We start from the raw sequence: 22,280 nt of genomic DNA, 5'->3' as shown, positions 1-22,280 counted from the left end.
TTTGTGTTGTAAATGTGCAAATAAAATTGCTTAGAATAAAAAGAAATAGGCTCCCAAGTGACGCAAAAAAAAAAATTTGCCGTGAATGTCTGGCTCAGGATTTGAAAATGCAATCTCCCAAAGATGGTACAGCCATCCGTGGCCAGGGGCTGTGCTCTCTGGATGGGAGGGATGGCAGATTCTCATCATCTGTGAGCTGATATATGTGGAAGAGGGCAGATAACACTTGCCTCTGAGTGAGCGTGACACAGCAGCAGTTCGAAAAGTTTTGATATATGTCTCAGAGGATGCACTTCACCCCAGTTGGTAGCTGTCAAAAGACTGGGAAGAGCTGGCTGGTGGGTGGGAATTGGCAGGTGACTAAATTTGGGAGTAAATGGGGGGGAAAAGTGAATAAAAAGAAATAAAACCAAAACGAATAAAGAATAAATGGAAAAACTGCTCAACCACTAGAGTTAATGAATCAAATCGATTCAATTGTACAGCCTTAAACTTTGTTAGACATTGATTAAAACCAGTCTCCAACTCTATCTTAATTAATTCTCCAATGACACCAACTCACAGTCTGAGATTAATCTGTGTTCTGGAAACTGGACTGTAGGGATTAGAGATACCAGGCTATCTTTTCCAAAGTGTCACTTGAAACTCAATAAAACAAGTCTCTGAGAGGAGTCAATTGTGTCTCACCTGTGTCTGTTTGATTCATTAGCTGAAAATGTCCAGTTCTTTGTTGTAACATGTCCAAGTGATCACAAGGAAATTGAGGCTGACCATTGAGGAAAGAAATTGAATGCCTCGAAATGAATCGAAAGTGGTACTATAAATATTAAACCACAGGTCAGATGGGAGATTGATGGCTGTTTGAGATTTTATGAGAGTCCTAATGCATCTCATTTTTGGAATGTGTAAGTAGTTTTGTGTAAAAAGCAAATGAATCATTATTTACGCATTTCAAGTGATGGAAACCAGATGGCCTACATGCTATAATAGGCATAACACTGTGCAAGCGTGGATTCAGTTTATCTGAACCAATTCTGACATGCTGTCATTTGGCCCAGATATTTGCATGATTGGAATGTAAAGGACAGAAAACATTATAACAACATTATTTATCTGTTGTTCATCTGTTCATTCTTTTAATTAAAAGTAATGCAGAATACAAAGAAAAACCTCTACAGTGATTTCCATTCTTTGTCCCTTTTTCATCATTTTTTGGATGTGTGCGTTTCATTTAATGTCATAAAAAAAGCATCTCTTGTCATGCCTACTTAAACAGCATAGCATTTCAAGACCTTCTATAAATATTAGCCTACGCCTCAGGAAAGGTGAGAAAAAATTGATGTTTGAGAGGCTGAGACAGTGTTAATGCGTGTGTCTTTTTGTGTGCAAAAAGCAACTGACTCATTACTGAGAAATTTAAAGTGACAGGAACCAGATGGCTTACTAATATTGCAAGCTGCATAAGGCAGTGCTAGGCAAAATGATTTCTTTTTTAACCAGATCTAGGGACATGCTTTTATATGTGTCAAAAATGTACATGAATGGTGTGTATATGAGAAGCAAAACAGCTGAATGCAAAATCAGGATCTGTTGTGTTGCAAGGTAATGCCCAAAAACCTAAAAATACCATATAGCAGTCATCCATTAAGTTCAGTCACAATGATTTCAGTTAAAATATTTTATGTTTTCACACAACCAAGATGACAATTCCATCAATATCATACTTCTTCATCGTTCTCAATAACCTTCGAATCAGCTTTGTTCCACCATTTTTTTCAAATCCAATCTTCAAGAAATTGTCCAGTTTAGCATCGAAGAACCCACTGAGCTCAGTGAGATTGCTAAAGGAAAGTCAGTGGAGCTGATTCTGCAGAGAGCTGAATATAAACTAATCCGAAGTTGCTTGGTCAGCACTGTATGGTGGATGTGGCAAAACATTGCTGAGATCTGCTTGGTATTGTATAAGTACTCAATATTCATACATAAGTAAAAGTAAAGTCTCCTTTCTGAGAACTGACTCAAGAAAAGTTAAAGTACTCCACAAAACAATACCAAGAAAAAGTTTGAACATGTCGGATATTATATATAATGTATAATTAAGTAAAGACACTACAAGGAGAAACAATCAATAGATTTCAGATTATTAGATAAACTGCATCTATAACATGTCTTCTCTTAAACGGTAGCAATAAAAAATATCAAAACTGAACAGAAAAAAAATTTATTTCTTTATTTCTTGTTTCCTGATACAGTGTATATATATATATAGACACATCTTATTGGGTAAAAATTCCTGCTGTATGAGAAATTATTGTCAACACCATAAATATCTATAATGATGCTATTTTCCTGTTTTCCAGGATTTCCAAGTCCAGTAATTTCTTTGTATTTAATAATGTACAAAATTAGTTTCTTTTGGCATGACTAATAAAACAGCATACTTCTTCAAGAGTCAATAAATATTGGTATCTAGTGGTCAATATTAATATGAAAGGTGTGAAAGTAATATATGTGCCTCATATGTTCCCCATTTGTACCCCCAATTTGGTCACCTCTCAATTCCCACCCACCAGCCAGTTCTACCCTATCATACACCAACTACCAACCAGGGAGGGCGAATGCTAACATGTTTCCTCTAAGATGCGTGAAACCAGTCAACCACGTCTTGTCAAAAAGCCACTCAGGCTGTGTTACAGTTCAGTCTAACATACTCAGAGGAAAGCGCTATCTACCCTCTTCTACATACATGAACTCACAGATGCTGACAGTTGGTTAGTGTTACTGTGATTGACAGGGAAGAGAGTATAACATCCCTCCCACTCAGAGAGCACAGCCAATTCTTCCTCTCTCGTCTCCCAGCCACAGATGGCTGTGGAATCTTCAGGCTTCGAACTCACAATGTTTTGACAAAAGTACGAATGCTTTTCTATTGCACCACTCAGAAGCCTAGAATGTTACTATTTAATTACTAATGTATTAATTGTGTGGGAAGTGGTAGCTCAGAAGTGAAAATTGTGTATCCAGCTGGGATATGTGAGTTCAAATCCCAGAACTGCTACAGAGCCACTGCAAGCAGGTCCCTCAGCTGTGTTCTGCCTCAATTATGATAATTCTCTTTGGATAAAAGCATCAGAGAAATGCATACATATGACGGTCCAATGCATCCCTAATAAAACAGGATCCATTTTTAATAAAAGCAGAACAAAGGGAAGTTGTGCTGCAAGGGGAAAACCTGAATACTTGTACACTATATGTAAAATTTATGAATATACTCTATATAAAATTGCTTTTACTTCCATTTTCAAGTATTTCTTGCTCATCAGTGATTTCAGTTTTTACATTTAATTATTTTTTCATTCATTTAGTGTGTAATAATATGGGACTATTGACACGCCTAATGTAACACATCCTCTCCTTCACAAAGGTTCTGTAAATATGATGCTACAGGGGAGGTGAAGAAGTATTTTCGTACATTTAATGCATAAAATAAATAGATTTTAGAAAACAACATGTACATGTTTGTATTTGCAATCTGCATAATCTAAGACTAATAATAATGATTTTTTTTAAATGTGCTGTTATTTAGCAAAGAAAATGTGTAATTGTTGTTTTGGTGAAGCTTTCTGTAAGGAGGTGTTTATTAAATGGAAGGAGTCTCCAGTATCAGTGCCAAGTTTTGCACCATGGGAAAGTCTTCAGGACAGAGGAATTTTCCGGATTCTAGGTAACAAGACAAGTTTTTTTTAAGCTTAACTTCAAGAGAGAAAAGAAAAATGAGAATGCTGAGGGAACGACTGTTTATAGCTGCTATAATGTAAGTGATAACAGGAACCTGTTTCATGGACTTTCCATAACATTACATGTAACTCAAAAGGGATTTAAAAAAAAAAAAGAATTCTTGGCAAATTCTGGACAAACAGCCAAAAAGATGGAAAATTAGGTTTTGGCCTGGACTGTATTTTTCTGCCTACAACAACTCCATTTCAACTTTAAGAAACCATAAATATATTTCACCAAACAGCATGGAAATGTTTTTATTTATTTTTAAAAGCGTATTACTTATGCTTTTTGCACATGGAGTAAAAACAGTCAGTCTGCCTAAACATGTCCAAAACCTTGCTAGCTAAGTGTGATTTCCTCACACAGTCAGTGTCTTTGATCAAGTTGTTGGAGAGCTACATACCGTCACAAAATGAACATTAGCCTAATTAATTCAGTTTGTAATCAGATACCGGCTGTCAAAATGTCAGTGATGCTCCTGAGCCGTAGGCAGAAATCTTTAAATGCAATTTTCTCCCATACTCATCTTATTAAGTACAGTTTGTGTGCAGAAAGCAAGTAAAAATGGATGCCCTACATAGTAAAATATGTACCACACCATATGAGAGTGAGTTCACTATATTTGACCCTCTCTTGAAGCACATTAGCGACATGCTGCCATTTGGCCCAGATGTGTACCCGTTGAATGGTGTAGATTTGACATCCTAATATGTCAATTCATTCCTATAACAATTTGCTACAAATTTCACCCATATATTTAATTTATATTTTAAACCACATTTAAGAAAAGAGCAAATAATGCATGAATAATGCATAAGGACTAGAGCTAAGATGTTCTGCTCTATGCATTATGCCTTATCACCGCTGCTAGGTTCAGGCAAGGAGTGTATGCTTGCTGCTCTGTGCATGTTCGAAAAGAGAGTTCGAGTGAATGACTCACTCTAGTGGCAGCATGTGAAATTAAAACTGCTCTGCTGCTAAGATGTGAAACAATTATGCAAACTGTTCCCCTTACACAAATATAAAACACCTGCAGCAGAGCCTGGAGCTATTAAGCTGTATCAGAAGCTCTAAAATATTCGAATATTAAATGTTACCGTATTCCTAGAGGGCCAACAAGAACTCGTTTGATTCAAAATGTAATTATACTGAAAAAATTAAATTAGGATTGGATCTATTTTTAGATTTACCGTAGAGATTTAACACTGTTAGCAGTTTTCTGGCAACGCTTTATCCTGGTCAGGGTCATGCTGGAACTGGAGCCTATCCCAGGAACACGTATTAATGCATTTGTTTTTATATATTATCGTTTCTATAGTAACACCTCGTTCACAGGGACTTGTGTGTATGATGATCCACATAATCTAAGACTAATAATAAATAGATATTTTTTAAAAAACTGCTATTTAGAAAGAAAAAAGAAAATGTATGATTGCTGCTCTGGTGAACCTTTCTGGAAAGAGACGTTTATTTAACATTTATGGAAGGAGTCTCCGGTATCAGTGACAAGTTTTCTACCATGAGAAAGTCTTCAGAACAGAGGACTTTTCCAGTTGTATGATAACAAGCTTCATTTTTTTTTTTTTGTCTGATTATCTTCAAGAGAGAAAAGAAACAAGAGAATGGTGAGGGAACGAACATTTATAGCTGCTATAACATAAGTGATAACAGGAAGTAACTTGTTTCATGGATGTTCCACAACCTTACATGTAACTATAAAGGGATAAAAAGTACAATGTATTGTTGGCAAATTCAATGGTATAGGAGGAATAAAACACTTCAGGACGTACTGGTGATGGAAAATAATCAACTTTGGGGTGGTAACAGTAACTTTGCTTTTTGCACCGGTCCTTGATTCATTTCCTATAACAGCACACACCAAGTTTTTTATTCTTTACACAGATGATATTCGAAGGAGCTATACCAGACACAAAACGGTTTATTAAAAAAAAAAATTGGCACCACCTATTGTAGTAACAGCTGCTTCAGGTATAACATGAATGCTTGAAGCACTCTTTAGTACTTGTCCAACCTTGTCACTCCCAAAGAGAACCTCAACATCTTCAGCTCTGCTACCTCTAGCTCTGACTCCGGTCTCTTCCTCAGTGCCACTGTCTCAAAAACCATACAGCAAGGCCGGTCTCACCACTGTCTTGTACACCTATCAGCGAGAATCAAGGGGAAGGTGTACAAGACAGTGGTGAGACCGGCCATGCTGTATGGTTTAGAGACAGTGGCACTGAGGAAGAGACAGGAGTCAGCGCTAGAGGTAGCAGAGCTGAAGATGTTGAGGTTCTCTTTGGGAGTGACGAGGCTGGACAGGATTAGGAACGAGTACATCAGGGGAACAGCTCATATTGGACGTTTGGGGGACAAAGTTAAGGAGGCCAGATTAAAATGGTTTGGACATGTTCAGAGAAGGGAGAGCGAGTATACTGGTAGGAGAATGTTGGACATGGAGCTGCCAAGCAGGATGCAAAGAGGAAGGCCAAAGAGGAGGGATATGGAGGTGATAAATGAGGATATGAAGCTAGTGGGTGCAAGTGTTGAGGATGCAGAAGATAGGGATAGGTGGAGAGTGATGATTCACTGTGGCGACCCCTGAAGGGAAAAGCCGAAAGAAGAAGAAGAAGAAGATTTTGCTTGAAAATAAAATTAGTTTTGCAGTATAGTTTTGACTTTGCCAAGTTTCCTGGTCAAGCAGGTGAATGTTGCTTACGCACTCACAATTTCTGGAACTTTCATTCGTAGTTCGAAACATAGTTCGTGTTTAAGCTTACAAGGCTTTCGCTACAGATTCTTTGAAAATTTTTACATCTTTATTGGTCTGAATGATTTTTTTTAACATTAGGGATGCACGATCATTTCCTGTGTATCATATCGTTTCCACTAATATCGGGACACACAAGATTTGTCATATTTTGTGGTCTGATTTGCTAAAACCTTTTATACATATCATAAATATCAGTTTTAATCTTTTTAATGCAATTTAAGGTGTTATATTTTCCATATTATACAACATAAGTTGAAAAAAATAAAGTCACAGCAAACGGCATCCTCACACTTTTTAAAACAGCATTTTATTAAAGTGAAACTGAAATTATTTAAAGTCAAAGCTGTACATTATTAGTGCAGTATGTCGTAGGTCTGCTAACATTTGCTTATCAAAAAAATAAATGAGATTGATGACTCTTTAATGAACATACAGAAAAACTCAGCATTTCCCAGGATCTTGTGGAGAATTATTTTAGTCGTGTCTGTGATTTTGCTCATTTATTCAGGCACAATGTCTCCAATCCACTTCAGGTAGGGAGGGTTTCCCTGATCAATGGGCAAGCTGATGACCTCGGCCACTTCGTACGGATGATTAGACCTGCAGGACACAATCAGCTGTGTGATTATTCGGGTCATTCATCATATGCGATGCCTTATCTGTTCCTGAAGGAAACTATCCCATATGAACTGTAAAGCATGGTTTCAGCCTGTTTTCAGATTGTATTTCTATGTTTCGTTGTTTGTTTATACATTAAAACAAATAAATGATCAATATATCTTTGTATTTGTGCTTGCTGTCAGTGTGAATGTGTTTTCTCTATTTTCTCTCTACCATGATAATAAATTTCAAAAAATCCATGCATTAGCCCAATCTCCTAATTAAGATCTTTTATAAATTTTAAATTATAATTATAAATATACATTTTAATTGTTTTTAATCATCAAATGGTCTCTGTGCCTGTCAGTCTCAGTGAAGGAGGCGTGGCATCTGTGCCTATTTTTTTCAGTGAAGGAGGTGTGGCCTCTTTTTTGCAAGGCCCAGTAAAGGAGGTGTGGCCTCTTTTTTGCAAGGCTCAGTAAAGGAGGTGTGGCCTCTAGTCTGTCAGTCTGAGTGAAGGTTGTGTGGTGCATGTGCCTGTTAAATACAGCGAAGGAGGTGTGGCCTCTTTTTGCAAGGCCCAGTAAAAGAGGTGTGGCCTCTGTGTCTGTTGTTCTTCAAGGAAGGAGGGGTGGCCCATGTTTTGCCAGTCCCAGTGAAGGAGGTGTGGCCTCTGTGTCTGTCAGTCCCAGTGAAGGAGGTGTGGCCTCTGAGTCTTTCAGTCCCAGTAAAAGAGGTGTGGCCTCTGAGTCTGTCAGTCCCAGTGAAGGAGGTGTGGCCTCTGAGTCTGTCAGTCCCAGTGGAGGAGGTGTGGCCTCTGAGTCTGTCAGTCCCAGTGGAGGAGGTGTAGCCTCTGTGTCTGTCAGTCCTAGTAAAAGAGGTGTGGCCTCTGAGTCTGTCAGTCCCAGTGGAAGAGGTGTGGCCTCTGTGTCTGTCAGTCCTAGTAAAAGAGGTGTGGCCTCTGAGTCTGTCAGTCCCAGTGAAGGAGGTGTGGCCTCTGAGTCTGTCAGTCCCAGTAAAGGAGGTGTGGCCTCTGAGTCTGTCAGACCCAGTAAAGGAGGTGTGGCCTCTGAGTCTGTCAGACCCAGTAAAAAATGTATATTGTACATATTAAAATAATAATGAGCCTAATATCTGAATATTTATGTTAGATTATGTTCAGAGGGTCTGTGAAATTTATTTTACAATTAAAGGGGTCCCTGGATGCAAAAACTTTGAAAAACACTAATAGACTGTAATAGATTAAAATAATATATGTCTTATTAAAGCTACGTATTTGATGTATTGGGCTTACCTAACATATTCAGCGAGCGCAGAGATCTTTGTAGTCCTTGTCTTAATCATCTAAAAAAAACACACACACACATATTGGAACACATGTACATTTCTCAGGCAACGCTGTGGGTTTCTTTTACCAGAAAACAGATTTGAGATTAAATGAAACTCACCAGCAACACTTCACTGTCTTCTTCGATCTTTCCTTGCCATTCATATCTGCAGAGACACAATACAAGAGTCAGAGAAACACAGAAGCAGTCTAAAAACCCAGAGGGGAGAAGTGTGTCGCAGTAGAAGTCTTTCTGCTCATTACAGGCAATACAGAAGAGAAACAGTGGGGTGAATACGCACCGATTTGCGAAAACAGATTGTAAATTCGGTTACAGGTACTCACACTGATGTGATTTTGGGCACTATGTTCACGCAGGCTGCCAGTTTCTTCTCCACTATCCCTCTGCAACATGGCAAACAAGCAATAATTTGTCAAGCAAAAATTCCACCGTAAATATAGTTAATTAAATCAAGGTGAAAAGGTTTTTGTTTTTTTAATCCATTTGCAGAGATCACATATCATGTATTCGCCTTAAACTTCCCAAGCAGCTCCAGATTTGAAATACTGCATGGGTAATGATGTGTGTGTGCACTGTGTTGTTGTTTTACCTGGCCAGTTCTTTGGCCACGGTGTCATTGGGGCAGGTGACGAAGGCTGCAGAGTGAGTACCGGAGGAATACGCTTCGGTCGCCATGGAGAGTGCACGCAATCCCACAGTCCTCAGCAGCGGGAGCATCAACGCGCTCAGAAACGCTGTCTAAAGACACAACGACAGTTCTGAGTTTTCACAAGCTCCAGTGAACGCTTCTTTCACACACTATCTAGGAGAAAAACAGTGAGGTGTATAAGCACTGATTTGCAAAGGCAGACTGTAATTTCTGGAGAGTGTAGAACTTCCTCTAACATGCAGCACCAAAGGAACCTAATCTACTTAACGTGGTATTTTATACAATAAAACAAAATAGTAAGCAAAAAAAAATCTGCGGTGCCACACACAACCTATATTCTATCAGCATTTGCATAAATAAAAAATGGAGTACGCAAGTCCACCACACACACAGCTGTTAATACAACATCAGATTGTGGTAATTTTTCAATTCTTTACAATTTTAGAGTTTTTCTCTTCTAAATGAGCTTGGGTTCAAATCCCAGGAGTGCTACTATGAGCAGCAACTATTAGACCCTCAAACAAGACCTTTAACACTCAACAGCTCAGCTTTATACTTGAATTATGTAATCTGACTCATCTGTAAGAAAATGGACTTTATGAGACGACCACAAAAGGGCACTAGGTAGGGCGTAGAGCGTTATTGTGTTATAGCCTTTATAGGGCACAAACAAAGTGAACAGAATAGGGAGTTGCCTAACTAGAAGATGAGAGATTTTACATGGATCATGGAGAAGAAACGTAAAATCAGGCTCAATTGTAATAAGTAAATGGGGCTGTGGGTTAAAAAAAAAAGAATCTAAAACATTTAATCACTGTTTAAAAATGTGACTCGGAAACCCACTAGAGACTAGAAAGAACGTCTGTAAAGAGAAAGAAACTACATCTATTACTGAGCTGGTAAAGAAGTGACTCCAGCCATTATTCTATTAGACCCAATGACCAAGCCTTACCAAGCTACTGCAAATTCAAATTCAAATTTTATTTGTCACATGCATAAGCATACACAGTACAACTTACAGTGAAATGCTTTTTTACAACTGTTCCAACACAGAAAAGAAAATATCATACCAAAGGAACGTAATCTACTTAACATGATATTTTATACAGTAAAACAAAATAGAAAAGGTTAGCTAAATCGAGGGTTAGCTAAAACATACAGTCAATCAACTGTTAGGAAATTGAGCTAGTGTTGATTTAGCTGCTTTGGTTTATGCCATTACTTCATTCAGTCATGTTGGTTTGCTAGTTATAGTACAACGAGCAAGCTTAGACTCAACAACATACCAGAAAAACTGGAAAGAACTCCCCACTGAAGGTCTGTTACAACCGTTTACAGCAGAACAAGACGTGGCTTTGCTACAGCACTCTCAAGAGCTTCTGGTGTGTGTTGGAAGGTACGTGCGTGTTCATGAGGCTCGACTGTCATATTCAAAACTGTCAATCACCTCATTGACTACGTCCTTATAATTATCGTCAAAGAACTCCTATAAAATGTATTTGTGAAGAAGAAAAATATTAAGGGAGATATTAAGGTCCACTGAACATAATAATGATAATTCATAATAACATAATTCCCAAAAATGATTGTGGAATTACATTAACATAAAATGTAAGTTTGGCTGCTTCTCTGTTCACTAACATGGGAATGGGCGGAGTTTAAAAAATGTACTGCCTCCAGCCACTAGAGGGCCTCAGAGACATTTTGCCTTCACTTTAAAGGCAAAAAGTGTTACGATGTCCACCCATATACATGTATACAGTCATCGGCTACGTTTACACGCACATCAATATTCTGATATTAATCAGAATTTGACAATATTCTAATGAGCACTGAATCATGTAAACACCGTAATCTGATTGGGCGATTCAGATTAAGACAATATTCTGATTCCTCAAATTCTAATTCCCACCCCTGGAATATGCCGGTTGTAATCGGAAATTTGTTGCATGTAAACACCTTATTCAGAATATCCACTGAACAGAGATATATGTGCACGCTCATTCCGCAAGGAATTGTGGGTACTAACAGATGCTTAGCTGTAGGCTAGCTATTCAGAAATAGCAACTCAGGCATACTTACAACAACCACGTATACAGGAATATTCCGATGCCTGTACACATATAAACATCGTATTCGGAATACGGCTGCAACCCGAATATAGATGCAATTTGACGTGAATGTAAAGGTAGCCAATGATTTGTCTGCATTTAACCAGTTGATTTTCTGCACTATTTTTAGCTCCACTCATATGGATGACGGGATTCAGCACGGGAATTTCCACAGAGGAGGAAATAGCAAGAAAAAGAGAGACACTGAGCCAGACCACGCAATCTTTTTGGAGGAAAAAAAAAAACTTTCCCAGGATCTGAAAACTGTCCTGTACAGCACTGACCCTTTAAACCATTTTATAGTTCTGTTTTAATTCTGAAGGAATATAATCGCCCTGTAGATTTATAACTGAAGAACACACTCACCACACAGAAAGCTTTTAAGAGTCTTCCTTGCACTGTCTCTGCAGGTGGCAGTCCGAACTGCATTGCCTGTACGAGTGACATGCAAGTGTGAGCCAAACGTGGACAACACACAACAGCCCTGGCTAATGCTTCTCCACTGCCTGGAAGTGATGCGCTCACTGTGAGGTGTAATAACTGCTTTTAATACGACGCCTGAGGCACCTGCAGTTACAAACACATCATCAGGTGCTTGACTAGTGAGAGACTATGGAGATGTTACTTCCTCACACTCGTATGTCCAGCTTTAAGATGATGAATAATAAGATGGCGTCTTAAAGGGTTGACATGAAAAAAAACTTGTTTCCTGTCTTTATCCTGAGCAGAGTCAAGGCTGATCCGGGAACACTGGGTGTGAGAAGGGAAAACACACTAGATGGGACGCCAGTCCATCACAGGGCACCATACACACACTCATTCAGTCACGCACTCACACAAACACTCACTCATGCAATCGCTCAATTGCGCACTCATTCACTCACTCACAAACTCACTCACAAACGCACTCACTCACGCACTCACTCAAACACTCACTCAAACACTCACTCATGCAAACACTCACTCATGCACTCATTCATGCAATCACTCACTCGCAAACTCACTCACGCATTCACGCACTCATTCACTCACACACACACTCACTTACTCACTCACGCACGCACTCACTCACTCACGCACGCACTCACTCACTCACGCACGCACTCACTCGCACAAACTCACTCACACACGCACTCACATACTCACTCACGCACACACTCACATACTCACTCACGCACACATTCACTCACACACGCACTCATGCACACATTCATTCACACCTAGATGCAATTTGGAGTCACCAGTGCACATACTGGCATGTTTTTGAGAGGTGGGAGGAAACTGGAGAACCCAGAGTAAACCCACATGTCTTGAGTTCCATATTCAATAACATTATTGTCTGATGTCTGACAGATGAGCTTCAATGCATCATTATTTATTGAACTACAGTCATTTGTGATAGGAATGAAGCTACATCTTGACATTAATGTGAATACGGGCCTTTTTAAAACCACAGTCACTAGTGAACTTGAAGTGTCACACAACTTGCAAAAATACTGTAATTTTGTAACCTGACCTGAAGCAGTAATAAAGTGATCCTCAACATTTATGCATTCTCTGCCATGTGGCTGATCTGCAGGACTGTGTTTGCATCATGGACACATTAAGTGGATTAATAAAACACAAGAAACACTCCTGGATTAGAATAACTGACTAATGCAATGATGTATACTAAAATCCAGGAGCACAACTCAGATGCAGTAAAAATGCAAGTTTATTTTTAGGTAACTGACTTTTATTTCAGTTAAGATATTATATCAGCTATAATGTGTCATTTATTTACAGGTTAATAAAACAGCACTAATAACAAACATAAGCATGTTTTTATGACGTTTTTCGGTTATATATGAATCCTTCACTCCATAACTATTTATATATTCAAAGTTACCAAATAATTTTGAGCAAAACTGTGTAAATATTTTGTATATAATATCCATACAACTTGCTTTTTTCCTTACCTCTTCCAGTGGGTGTAACGCTGGTCTGGATTTTCCTTACTGCGCATGACAACAATTGCCGTAAACTATTCCATAACTGTCGCAAAATACCTACGCGCTTTAAATTATTATTTTTAATATGTTCCCAGTTTAGTGATCAAACCAACCAAATTAAGACAGCACGCAATTTCATTTTTAAAGATATTTCAGTTAGAACCAGCTGTCTTTGAGTTGAAAAAAAAAATCGAAATATTGTAACCGGAAGTTCAACTCGCTTTGCGTTAGTTTGACGCGTTCCTATTTCCGCCGGCGTCTGAAGAGCGACTGGAAAATTTTCACTGGGGTGAACAGGTATTAATCAATCCTTAAACATCTGCTTTATTTTGAATCGCATCTTAAATCAAATGAACATTGTTATTTTCTCGTTTCTTGAGCTGTTATTTCGTGAGGCTATTGTGTAGATTTAGCGTCTTAGCATTTCATAATACTCCATGATTCTTGTTAGCTGCTAATGCTAATACGGCAAGTAAATGCTGAGTAATATCACGAGCGTATTTGCAGCTTTCTGTAAATAATAAGCAAAAGTATTAAGTCTAATGTTTTGAGCGTGTTTTGGGGTAAAATTCGGGTAAGAAAATAGAAGCTCAGAGTAGTTCGGGGTGTAATGTTAAGTGGCTGTATAAATAAATAAAAATAAGCTTAAGACATCGTTTATATGCATGTTATAAAGCTTTTATAACAGGTTTTAAACTTTATCCAAAGCTGTTAAGCAGTATGTAACAGCTATAGCAGCTTTTCAACCTCACACTGTTTGGAGGGAGCTGCAGAATCCCAAATAGATCATTTAGGACACTACTTAGGGCACTGTTTTGTACCCTACTTAGTGCGTTTGGCTCTGTGTTCACAGACTGTGGGTTAAAGGGGTCTTGTTCTAATCTGCGATGCTGTGTAGTCAGTGATGACTAGTCCACTGCGCAAGCTGATGTGCAGTAAAAGTGCACACTAGTGTGAAGAGAGCAGTGCTGATTTGAGTCTGAGCCCTACACACTGCAGCAACCTTTAAATGAAAACTCCATCCTGCATATTAATCTTTCTCAGTAACATGATTTTCAGTGGTGTCATGGACATGTAACAGATTCCTACATTACCCATAATGCCATTCCATTACCCGATAGTGATGCCAGAGGGATTTAGCCATCACTGGGGTAGTCGGTGATCTGAGAGATGACGAGGGTGATGGCATGGAAGCTGAAGTTTCAGAAGCTGTTTCAGCCGAAAGTACAGATGAGGAATAAAGTGCCGCTGCATCACTTTCTACCTAAAGAAAAAGCGCCACTGCATCAGTAAATCTCTCCAGCATCAATCTCTACCTAAAGAGCGTGATGCAGTAGAGATTTAGTGATACAGTGGCGCTTTAGTCCTTTAGTTCTTCTGAAACTTCAGCTTCCATGCTAATACCACCGTCAACGCCATCACCCTCGTCATCTCGCGGATCTCTGACTACATCAGTAAGATTTAGAGATACAGGATGAGATGAACTCTGATGTTTGTAATTGAACAGCCTGTGTTTTTGCTCTCTCTCTCTCTCTCCTCTCTCTCTCTCTCTCTCTCTCTGTGTGTGTGTGTGTGTGTGTGTGTGTGTGTGTGTGTGTGTGTGTGTGTGTGTGTGAGAAGACCATGGCGAAGTTCCTGGCCCCGGTGATTCAGGACAACCCCTCAGGATGGGGTCCCTGCGCTGTTCCTGAGAAGTTTAAGGACATGCCGTACCAGCCCTTCAGCAAAGGAGACCGTCTGGGCAAGGTCACTTCTCTCTCACTGCTCATCCCAAATGATCATGCATGCATCATCCCTTATACTACAGTGCTGTTTAATCCTCAGATCTGATTGAAGGTGTTGATTCATTTTCTATAACAGCAGCTCTGACAGTAGTTCCAGCTGCAAGACTAATCACGGGTGTACATTAATTCGTTTCTTGTAGTTTCTATAGTAACAGTTAATTCACAGGGAGCGGTATGGTGGATGTTATGTAATCTAAGCCTAATAATAAACAGCTATTCTGTGAAAACATGTTATTTAGCAAAAGAAAAACATCATATTGTATATGGAAACTATCTGTAAGGAGACATTTGTTTAACATTTTTTGAAGGAGTCTCCAGTGTCAAAGCTTTGTAACAGACAGTATGGGATTAAAAAAAAAAAGTATAATTTGTCATTCTTTAATTAATATGCAATCATTGGCAGATTGATGCACCTCGGGATTTGCTGTCATTGGAAAATAATTAACTTCCAGGTGGAAAGCATAACTCTGATTTGCGTCAGAACACCATGCCATCATCGATTTTCTTATAACAATAAACCCTGTCCTATTTTAGTCCTTCTTTAACACACACGACTGAGGTGACTAGATAATAACAAGCTTTTAATCAGTCGAATCAGGTCTGTGAATTAGGTTTCCTCTTTTCTGTATCATCTTATTTTCTTGTGTTCATAGGTGGCAGACTGGACTGGAGCGACCTACCAGGATAAAAGATACACAAGTAAGCTCATGACCAAGTCAAATAGACTTGAGCTGATGTAGTTCCGTTAATGCATTTAGTGGATCACTGTCTTTTCCATCTTCCTGGCAGATAAGTACTCGTCCCAGTTCGGAGGAGGAAGTCAGTACGCTTATTTCCATGAGGAGGATGAAGCTAGCTTCCAGCTGGTGGACACGGCCAAAACCCAGAAATCGGCCTACCAGAGGAACCGCATGCGCTTCGCCCAGGTACACGGCGCAGCCTGAAACTTGTCTCAGTGCGAAAAACGTGACGTGAAAAGTTGATCTCGCTAATTAGGATTTGCACATTGTGACAATATTGTGTGTGTTTTTTCAAATGGTTTTAAATTTCAGTTTATATCAAGGATTATTCAAAGCCCCAAAAATCTTATTTCTGCTGTGGTGTGTTTACAGAGGAACCTGCGTCGGGATAAGGACCGCAGGAATCTCACGCAGTTCAACCTGCAGACTCTCCCTAAGAGTGCCAAACAGAAGGAGAGAGACCGCATGCGCCTGCAGAAGAAGTTCCAGAAGCAGTTTGGAGTTCGTCAGAAGTGGGACCAGAAGTCACAGGTACGCTCGCTGCTCACTCTTGTAGCCGTGGTCATCAGTTATTGAGCTTTACCTTGACAGTGATGAAGCGGATCCAGGCTGATGGTCCAGGCTTTCTGTTTAATTTTATTGTTTGTTGATGAATAGAAGGTGATTGATGATGTTAGCTCTGTATCATAAACTCTGTCAGTCAGTGTTATTAATTACTGGGCTACTTGGACTTGTTGCCAGATGTTCAGCAGATGATATATTAGTGCTCATTAGTGGTTATTAAGTATCACATGTCCTGTCGTGGCTGTGGCAGGCACAGCTAAAGCCCAGGGATTCGTCAGTGGAGGTGCGCAGTGACTGGGAGGTAAAGGAAGAGATGGACTTTCCTCGCCTCATGAAGATGAGATACATGGAGGTGGCTGATCCTGTAGACATGTGAGTGAACACACAGACCCATCGTGGCCTCTCTGGCCAACAACAGCGCTCTAAAGCTCGGTGTCAAACTGCCGTTTAAATCCCTGCCTCACGTGTGGCTGTAAATAAACCTGGTGCAATCCCAGGAAGTAGAACACTTTCTTCTTGTGATGGTTTAAGGCAGATGAACTGGTAAATTCTGTATTTCAGACCACACCCAGGTTGTGTTTACTGATATTCTGGTATCTCTCTCTCTCTCTCCGGTGCAGTGAGTGCTGTGGTGCCCTGGAGTACTACGATAAAGCATTCGATCGCATCACCACCCGCAATGAGAAACCTCTAAAGAGCATTAAAAGGATCTTCCACACCGTCACCACCACCGATGACCCTGTCATCCGTAAGGTAATGTTAATACTCCAGCTGGGACGCCATAAATGTTTAGGATTGCATTTTGATAAAAAAAAAAAAAAAAAAAAAAAAGGGGGGTCCCTAAAGTCTCCACACACAGGGGACTGTGTACACCAGCACCACTGCGGTTGTGCCTTCATCGCTCGATGTTCGTGGACATTCACTTCTCAGGTGGTTTGCAACACTTCCAGTTTTTTTTGAATTGGCTAATAAATTTGCAGCACTATTGTGTGTGATGTGCTTACCGTGTTTCCTGTTAAAGTCCTTCGCAAACCTTGCGACAGTTTCCTGATCCAGCCATGAGAATGATTTCAATACGTTCTTCTTTTGTCAGTCATTCTTAAAGGCTATCTGAAAAAATATGTATAATATAAACATAAATATAAAGTATGAAAACTTTTGGAAGACATTTTGCTAAAAAGTGTTAATTTTCCCTATGTGTGGAGACTTTTGGGACACACTGTGTTAATGGCAAAGTTGAACCAGTTTTTGTCAGATCTTCATTGTGGCCTTAAATAATTTAATTGCAAAACGTGTGTTTTTCGTTTTCTCTTTTCTACTTGTCCTGGAGGCTTAGGGTGTTTTTTTGTTTGTTTGTTTGTTTTAAGTTCAGCTTTTCAGAAAAGCATGAAGTGAGATCATCTTTGCTGTCTCCAGATTGAAGGCAAACAACCTCGTTGTGCTATGGCCATAACTATTTTTCTGTTTAAAAAGTGGCAAAGTAGCTTTAATTTCGTTTCTGCTGCTGCAATACACAGTGAGAGAACCCTGAATGATCCAATCACTGCATTAAACATCCATCATAAATCTGTCTCTTGTTAGCTGGCTAAGACTCAGGGGAATGTCTTTGCCACTGATGCCATCCTGGCCACGCTGATGTGCTGCACACGCTCAGTGAACTCCTGGGACATCATCGTGCAGCGTGTCGGAAACAAGCTCTTCTTCGACAAGAGAGACAACTCCGACTTTGGTGAGTGCTCTAAGAATCTCATACTTACGGCAGCCAGATGCTACACCAGAGCTTCTCCAGTGAAAATAGAGAATGTGTCTGTCTCCATCAGATCTGCTCACGGTCAGCGAAACAGCAAACGAACCCCCTCAGGAGGAAGGAAACTCCCTGAACTCCCCTCGAAACCTGGCCATGGAGGCCACTTACATCAACCACAATTTCAGCCAGCAGTGCCTGCGCATGGTACTGAACCACAGCTCTGTTTTACACAGCCACATCTCAGTGCGCTGCTGCTCACCCAAACTGTAGCGCAGAGATCAGCCTTCACACTAGACAGATGTGTGTCAGGTATTTCAAAACCTTCTGAGATGCATTAAATGTGTGTGGTGTTGTCTTTAGGGAGGAGAGAGGCACAAGTTCCCGAACTCAAACCCGTTCATAGAGGAGGATATGGATAAGAGTGAGGTGGCATCTGTAGCATACAGGTGAGATCTAACCTGACCCATTCACAGTTACATTCAAAATATTGGATTCAAACACTTTCCAGTATGCAAATGCAGGCCATTTTCAATTTGTATTTTGACAGCATGTGCATTTCCTGAGTGGAGGCAATTCTTTTTCTGGTGTCTATGGAGATTTTGTGCAGTTCTGTTTCATAATATATTGAGCTCCTGACACTGGAGGTGTGGAGAGGATATTGACTGTGTGTGTGTGTGTGTGTGTGTAGGTACCGGAGGTGGAAACTTGGGGAGGATATTGATCTGATTGTGCGCTGTGAGCATGATGGTGTGATGACCGGAGCAAACGGAGAGCTCTCCTTCATCAACATCAAAGCTCTCAATGAGTGGGACTCGCGGGTAAGAATGAGAATGAGGGCATCTTTTTTTTTTCCCCTCCCAGAACGTGAGTGTGTACGTGAGTGTGTACGTGAGTGTGTACGTGAGTGTGTACGTGAGTGTGTACGTGAGTGTGTACGTCACACTGAAATGGTTGATGTTTGTGCAGTATTGTAACGGAGTGGACTGGCGTCAGAAGCTGGACTCTCAGAGAGGAGCCGTGTTAGCCACAGAGCTGAAGAACAACAGCTACAAACTGGCACGCTGGACCTGCTGTGCCCTGCTGGCCGGCTCAGAGTACCTCAAACTGGGGTGAGAATACACATGTTCCATTTGTGTTTTCCATTTGTACATGTGCGCGCACAAACACACATTTATCTTGTGCCTCATTTTTTCATATCCACCCAGTTCTGACACTTAAGCACAAACTGCAGGCCTAAAATCTGGTAAATCAGGCTCACAGCATCAAAGCACTAAAAATCCCATTTTGTGTGCACCACAGTTACGTGTCCCGCTACCATGTAAAGGACTCTGCGCGTCATGTGATCCTGGGCACGCAGCAGTTCAAGCCCAATGAGTTTGCAAGCCAGATCAACCTGAGCATGGAGAATGCATGGGGCATCCTGCGCTGCGTCATCGACATCTGCCGCAAACTGGATGAGGGCAAGTACCTCATCCTCAAAGACCCCAACAAGGTGAGCAGCTACAACACACACAAACCTCACCACAGTGTGTTTCCTCCAAACTGGTCCTCGGGGACAGCCAGTTTTTCAATTTTGCTTTGTCTCAATTCCGAACACCGAAAAACTTGTTTGGAGAAGATAAAGAACAAAATGTACACCATTTCGGAGGATTATTCTAATACTGCTAAAGCAGTAAAATAACCATAAAACAGTTGTTTGGCCAAAGGTTACATTTCCTGCTTCTCAGAGGGTCTGGTATATTTTGCCACCAAATGCCATCAGGAACCACCTACTTTCATAGCAGCAGGCGATTTCACTGACATGGCATGGCAACTGGCAGCAAACACGCAAGTCTCTCATCTACTCACCACTAACTGCTTCCCAGAAAACTCTTAAAGACAGGATTCTGTGAGCTCTTTTAATCCAGTGACTATATCTTTCTCCAGAAAGCTGACTGTGTTGTGATGTTCACCACAGAAGAGTGGGGAGCCAATCAGATTGCAGTCTGAAGGTTATGGCAGGGAAAAAAAAGTGTACAAAAGATATCAGAGCGTGTGAGGCTGAGACTACTCCATGCCTAACACACACTTGCATCATGACACAATTTGGGCCAATAATACCACTTTTGCATAGTTTTATGAAATAGCAGAAAAAATTGGCTTAACTAACTCAAGCAAACTTTGGACACTAAACATGACTTAGCTGTTCATTTATATTTGAGTTAAAGGGTATTTTGTGTTAATTAGATTCTTGGCCAAACTATTACAAATCTTAAACAGATTTTTTATTTTTTTTTAAATAGTAATTGTTCATTATTTTCACTATACATTTCCCTATACATGAGTCTGAAGCTCTCTTAAGGATAATCTGTTATCGTGATATGCAGGACTATGAATTAAGGACTTGATAGAAATTCTAAGTACAGAAATTTCTCCATGTCTGTAAAGGCTCTCTAAAAGATGACACCTTTCTCATAACACCACGAAGCTGATATAACAGCAATCTAGTCTAAATCCCTGATGCATTCTCCGTTTGTGTTCACAGCAAGTGATCCGCATCTACAGCCTCCCCGACGGAACCTTCAGCACCGACGAAGACGAGGATGAGGAAGAGGAGGATGAAGATGAGGATGATGAAGGTATGATGGCAAAAACTGTAGTGAAAAGCTAGCTTTGTTATCCGTGTTTAAGACCAGTGAGAGAGAGCACTGATGGATACGTGATGTAATGTTGTGGACGTCAGTGAAGTGAAGCCTGATTATGTTTTTAAAACCTGTTTATAAATAGTTGTAATGGTGGGCAGAAATTTGTTGTAGAAAGTTGGTAGTTAGTAGTTGGTTCCTTCATGTATAATTTTTTAAATTTTCTACTAAAACCTGTTTACTCATGCATGTGTTTCTGTGTTTATCTTTCAGATGAGGAGAACTGAAGAGTTGGATGAAATTGGAGGAATGAGACCAAACAAGTCGGCACCGTCTCGGCTGTATCTGTTTTAATAATGCAGATAAAGATTAATTAAACCAGGCTTATTAAAAGATTGAGCAATATTCTATGTCTGTCTCTGCTTTCATTTCAGCCCTAACTGCATTGTACGGTTGTGAAGTAGGCATTTAGGAAGCAGACTAATTGTATTAGCATTGAGTATTGTTGGTTGTTTTACCCGCCTGTCACATACACACTGTAGATTGTCCACATGAGGGCAGTGTGGGACCAGCTTTGGAGAAAAGACGTAAAATAGAAATAACCAAGTGTTTCAGCCTTTCTTATAAAATAATCAGTTGTCTGAGTAAGCTACAGCAAGCTGTAATTTTTTATCACACATTTCTGGTTACTCCATGCTAAAGATAAATACATTTATGTAATGCAATCATAAGTGTTTCCTGAGTCTTTTTATAGATGTTGTGGACAGACCAGGAGAGCAAAGAAAAGATTCCTGGATGAACAGGAGCAGAATCTTTGTATACCCAGGCCATTAGAAATTTTATAGAAATCATCAGAATGTTTATCTGTAAAATGATGGTGGTGAAAATGTTTTATCAAGAAATGCTTTCTGTAGCTTTCAGATGTACTTAAACAAGAACCATTCAGGTTTTATCTGTCAGAATATCACAGCTGTAATTCATAACGGGTGTAATTTCTTTAAAGGATAGTTTGGCAGAAAGTCAAATTTACCCTGAATGTAGTCAATCAGCCAAGATGTTTGGTGGCCAAAGTTGGCTTTAGTTTTGTAAAGGAGCTGTACGGATAATATAGTCACCAGTGTAACATCACACACTTGCGTCAAATGACATTGATTAGCTCAGTAATACCGTACTTGCATAGTAACTATATAAAATAGCAGATTAAGTTTTAAAAATATACAAATCAGGAGTTTTTTCCTATAAATCATTCACTCATTCATCAGTAAATGCTTTATCCAGTCAGGGTCACACTGGATCCGGAGCCTACCCTGGGAAAACCTGGTTCATCACAGGACATCATGCACTCAAACATTCACAAGTTTATTGGCAATTTAGCAAAGTCAGTTCACCTACTGGCTTGTTTTCAGGAGGAAACCCGTGGGGAGAACATGCAAACTACACTGGGAACTGTGGGAACTGAGGATAACAATACCTACTGTACCACGCTCTTTGCAGTAAATGTGTCTTAAATTGCCTCCAGTTCATAACCACCATTTGCAACCGTGGTGAGCAGAAAAGCATCTCCAATCTTC

At 39.9% G+C, this 22,280-nt stretch overlaps 2 protein-coding genes across 4 annotated transcripts; one reads left to right on the top strand and one right to left on the bottom strand.

Moving 5' to 3' along the window:
• Nucleotides 1-6,838: 6,838 nt before the first annotated feature.
• On the bottom strand, nucleotides 6,839-13,342 carry LOC113538389 (protein CutA homolog). Of its 3 annotated transcripts, none has more exons than XM_034314757.2 (6): nucleotides 13,226-13,342; nucleotides 9,092-9,242; nucleotides 8,826-8,885; nucleotides 8,602-8,647; nucleotides 8,448-8,497; nucleotides 6,839-7,153 (listed from the first exon to the last, which is right to left on the bottom strand). In XM_034314757.2, exons 2-6 carry the CDS (start codon nucleotides 9,217-9,219, stop codon nucleotides 7,054-7,056), a joined length of 384 nt encoding a protein of 127 aa, XP_034170648.2. In that variant the 5' UTR covers nucleotides 9,220-9,242; nucleotides 13,226-13,342; the 3' UTR covers nucleotides 6,839-7,053. The 3 variants fall into 3 exon arrangements, with proteins under 3 accessions (XP_034170648.2, XP_034170645.2, XP_053087995.1); XM_034314754.2 differs by having other exon boundaries at nucleotides 9,092-9,240; nucleotides 13,221-13,277; XM_053232020.1 differs by lacking the exon at nucleotides 13,226-13,342 and adding an exon at nucleotides 11,629-11,819 and having other exon boundaries at nucleotides 9,092-9,240.
• Nucleotides 13,343-13,415: 73 nt separating this feature from the next.
• Nucleotides 13,416-21,114, top strand: eif3d (eukaryotic translation initiation factor 3, subunit D). The gene is made up of 15 exons (XM_026933416.3): nucleotides 13,416-13,550; nucleotides 14,874-14,999; nucleotides 15,691-15,736; nucleotides 15,827-15,963; nucleotides 16,150-16,308; nucleotides 16,592-16,713; nucleotides 16,962-17,094; nucleotides 17,923-18,070; nucleotides 18,162-18,292; nucleotides 18,449-18,534; nucleotides 18,777-18,906; nucleotides 19,055-19,197; nucleotides 19,388-19,580; nucleotides 20,613-20,706; nucleotides 20,983-21,114. Exons 2-15 carry the CDS (start codon nucleotides 14,877-14,879, stop codon nucleotides 20,994-20,996), a joined length of 1,659 nt encoding a protein of 552 aa, XP_026789217.1. The 5' UTR covers nucleotides 13,416-13,550; nucleotides 14,874-14,876; the 3' UTR covers nucleotides 20,997-21,114.
• The last annotated feature ends 1,166 nt before the right edge of the window (nucleotides 21,115-22,280 follow it).

Source organism: Pangasianodon hypophthalmus, chromosome 2 (genome assembly GCF_027358585.1).
Source record: "Pangasianodon hypophthalmus isolate fPanHyp1 chromosome 2, fPanHyp1.pri, whole genome shotgun sequence".
NCBI lineage: Eukaryota > Metazoa > Chordata > Actinopteri > Siluriformes > Pangasiidae > Pangasianodon > Pangasianodon hypophthalmus.
This window is presented reverse-complemented; position numbering and strand designations above follow the sequence as displayed.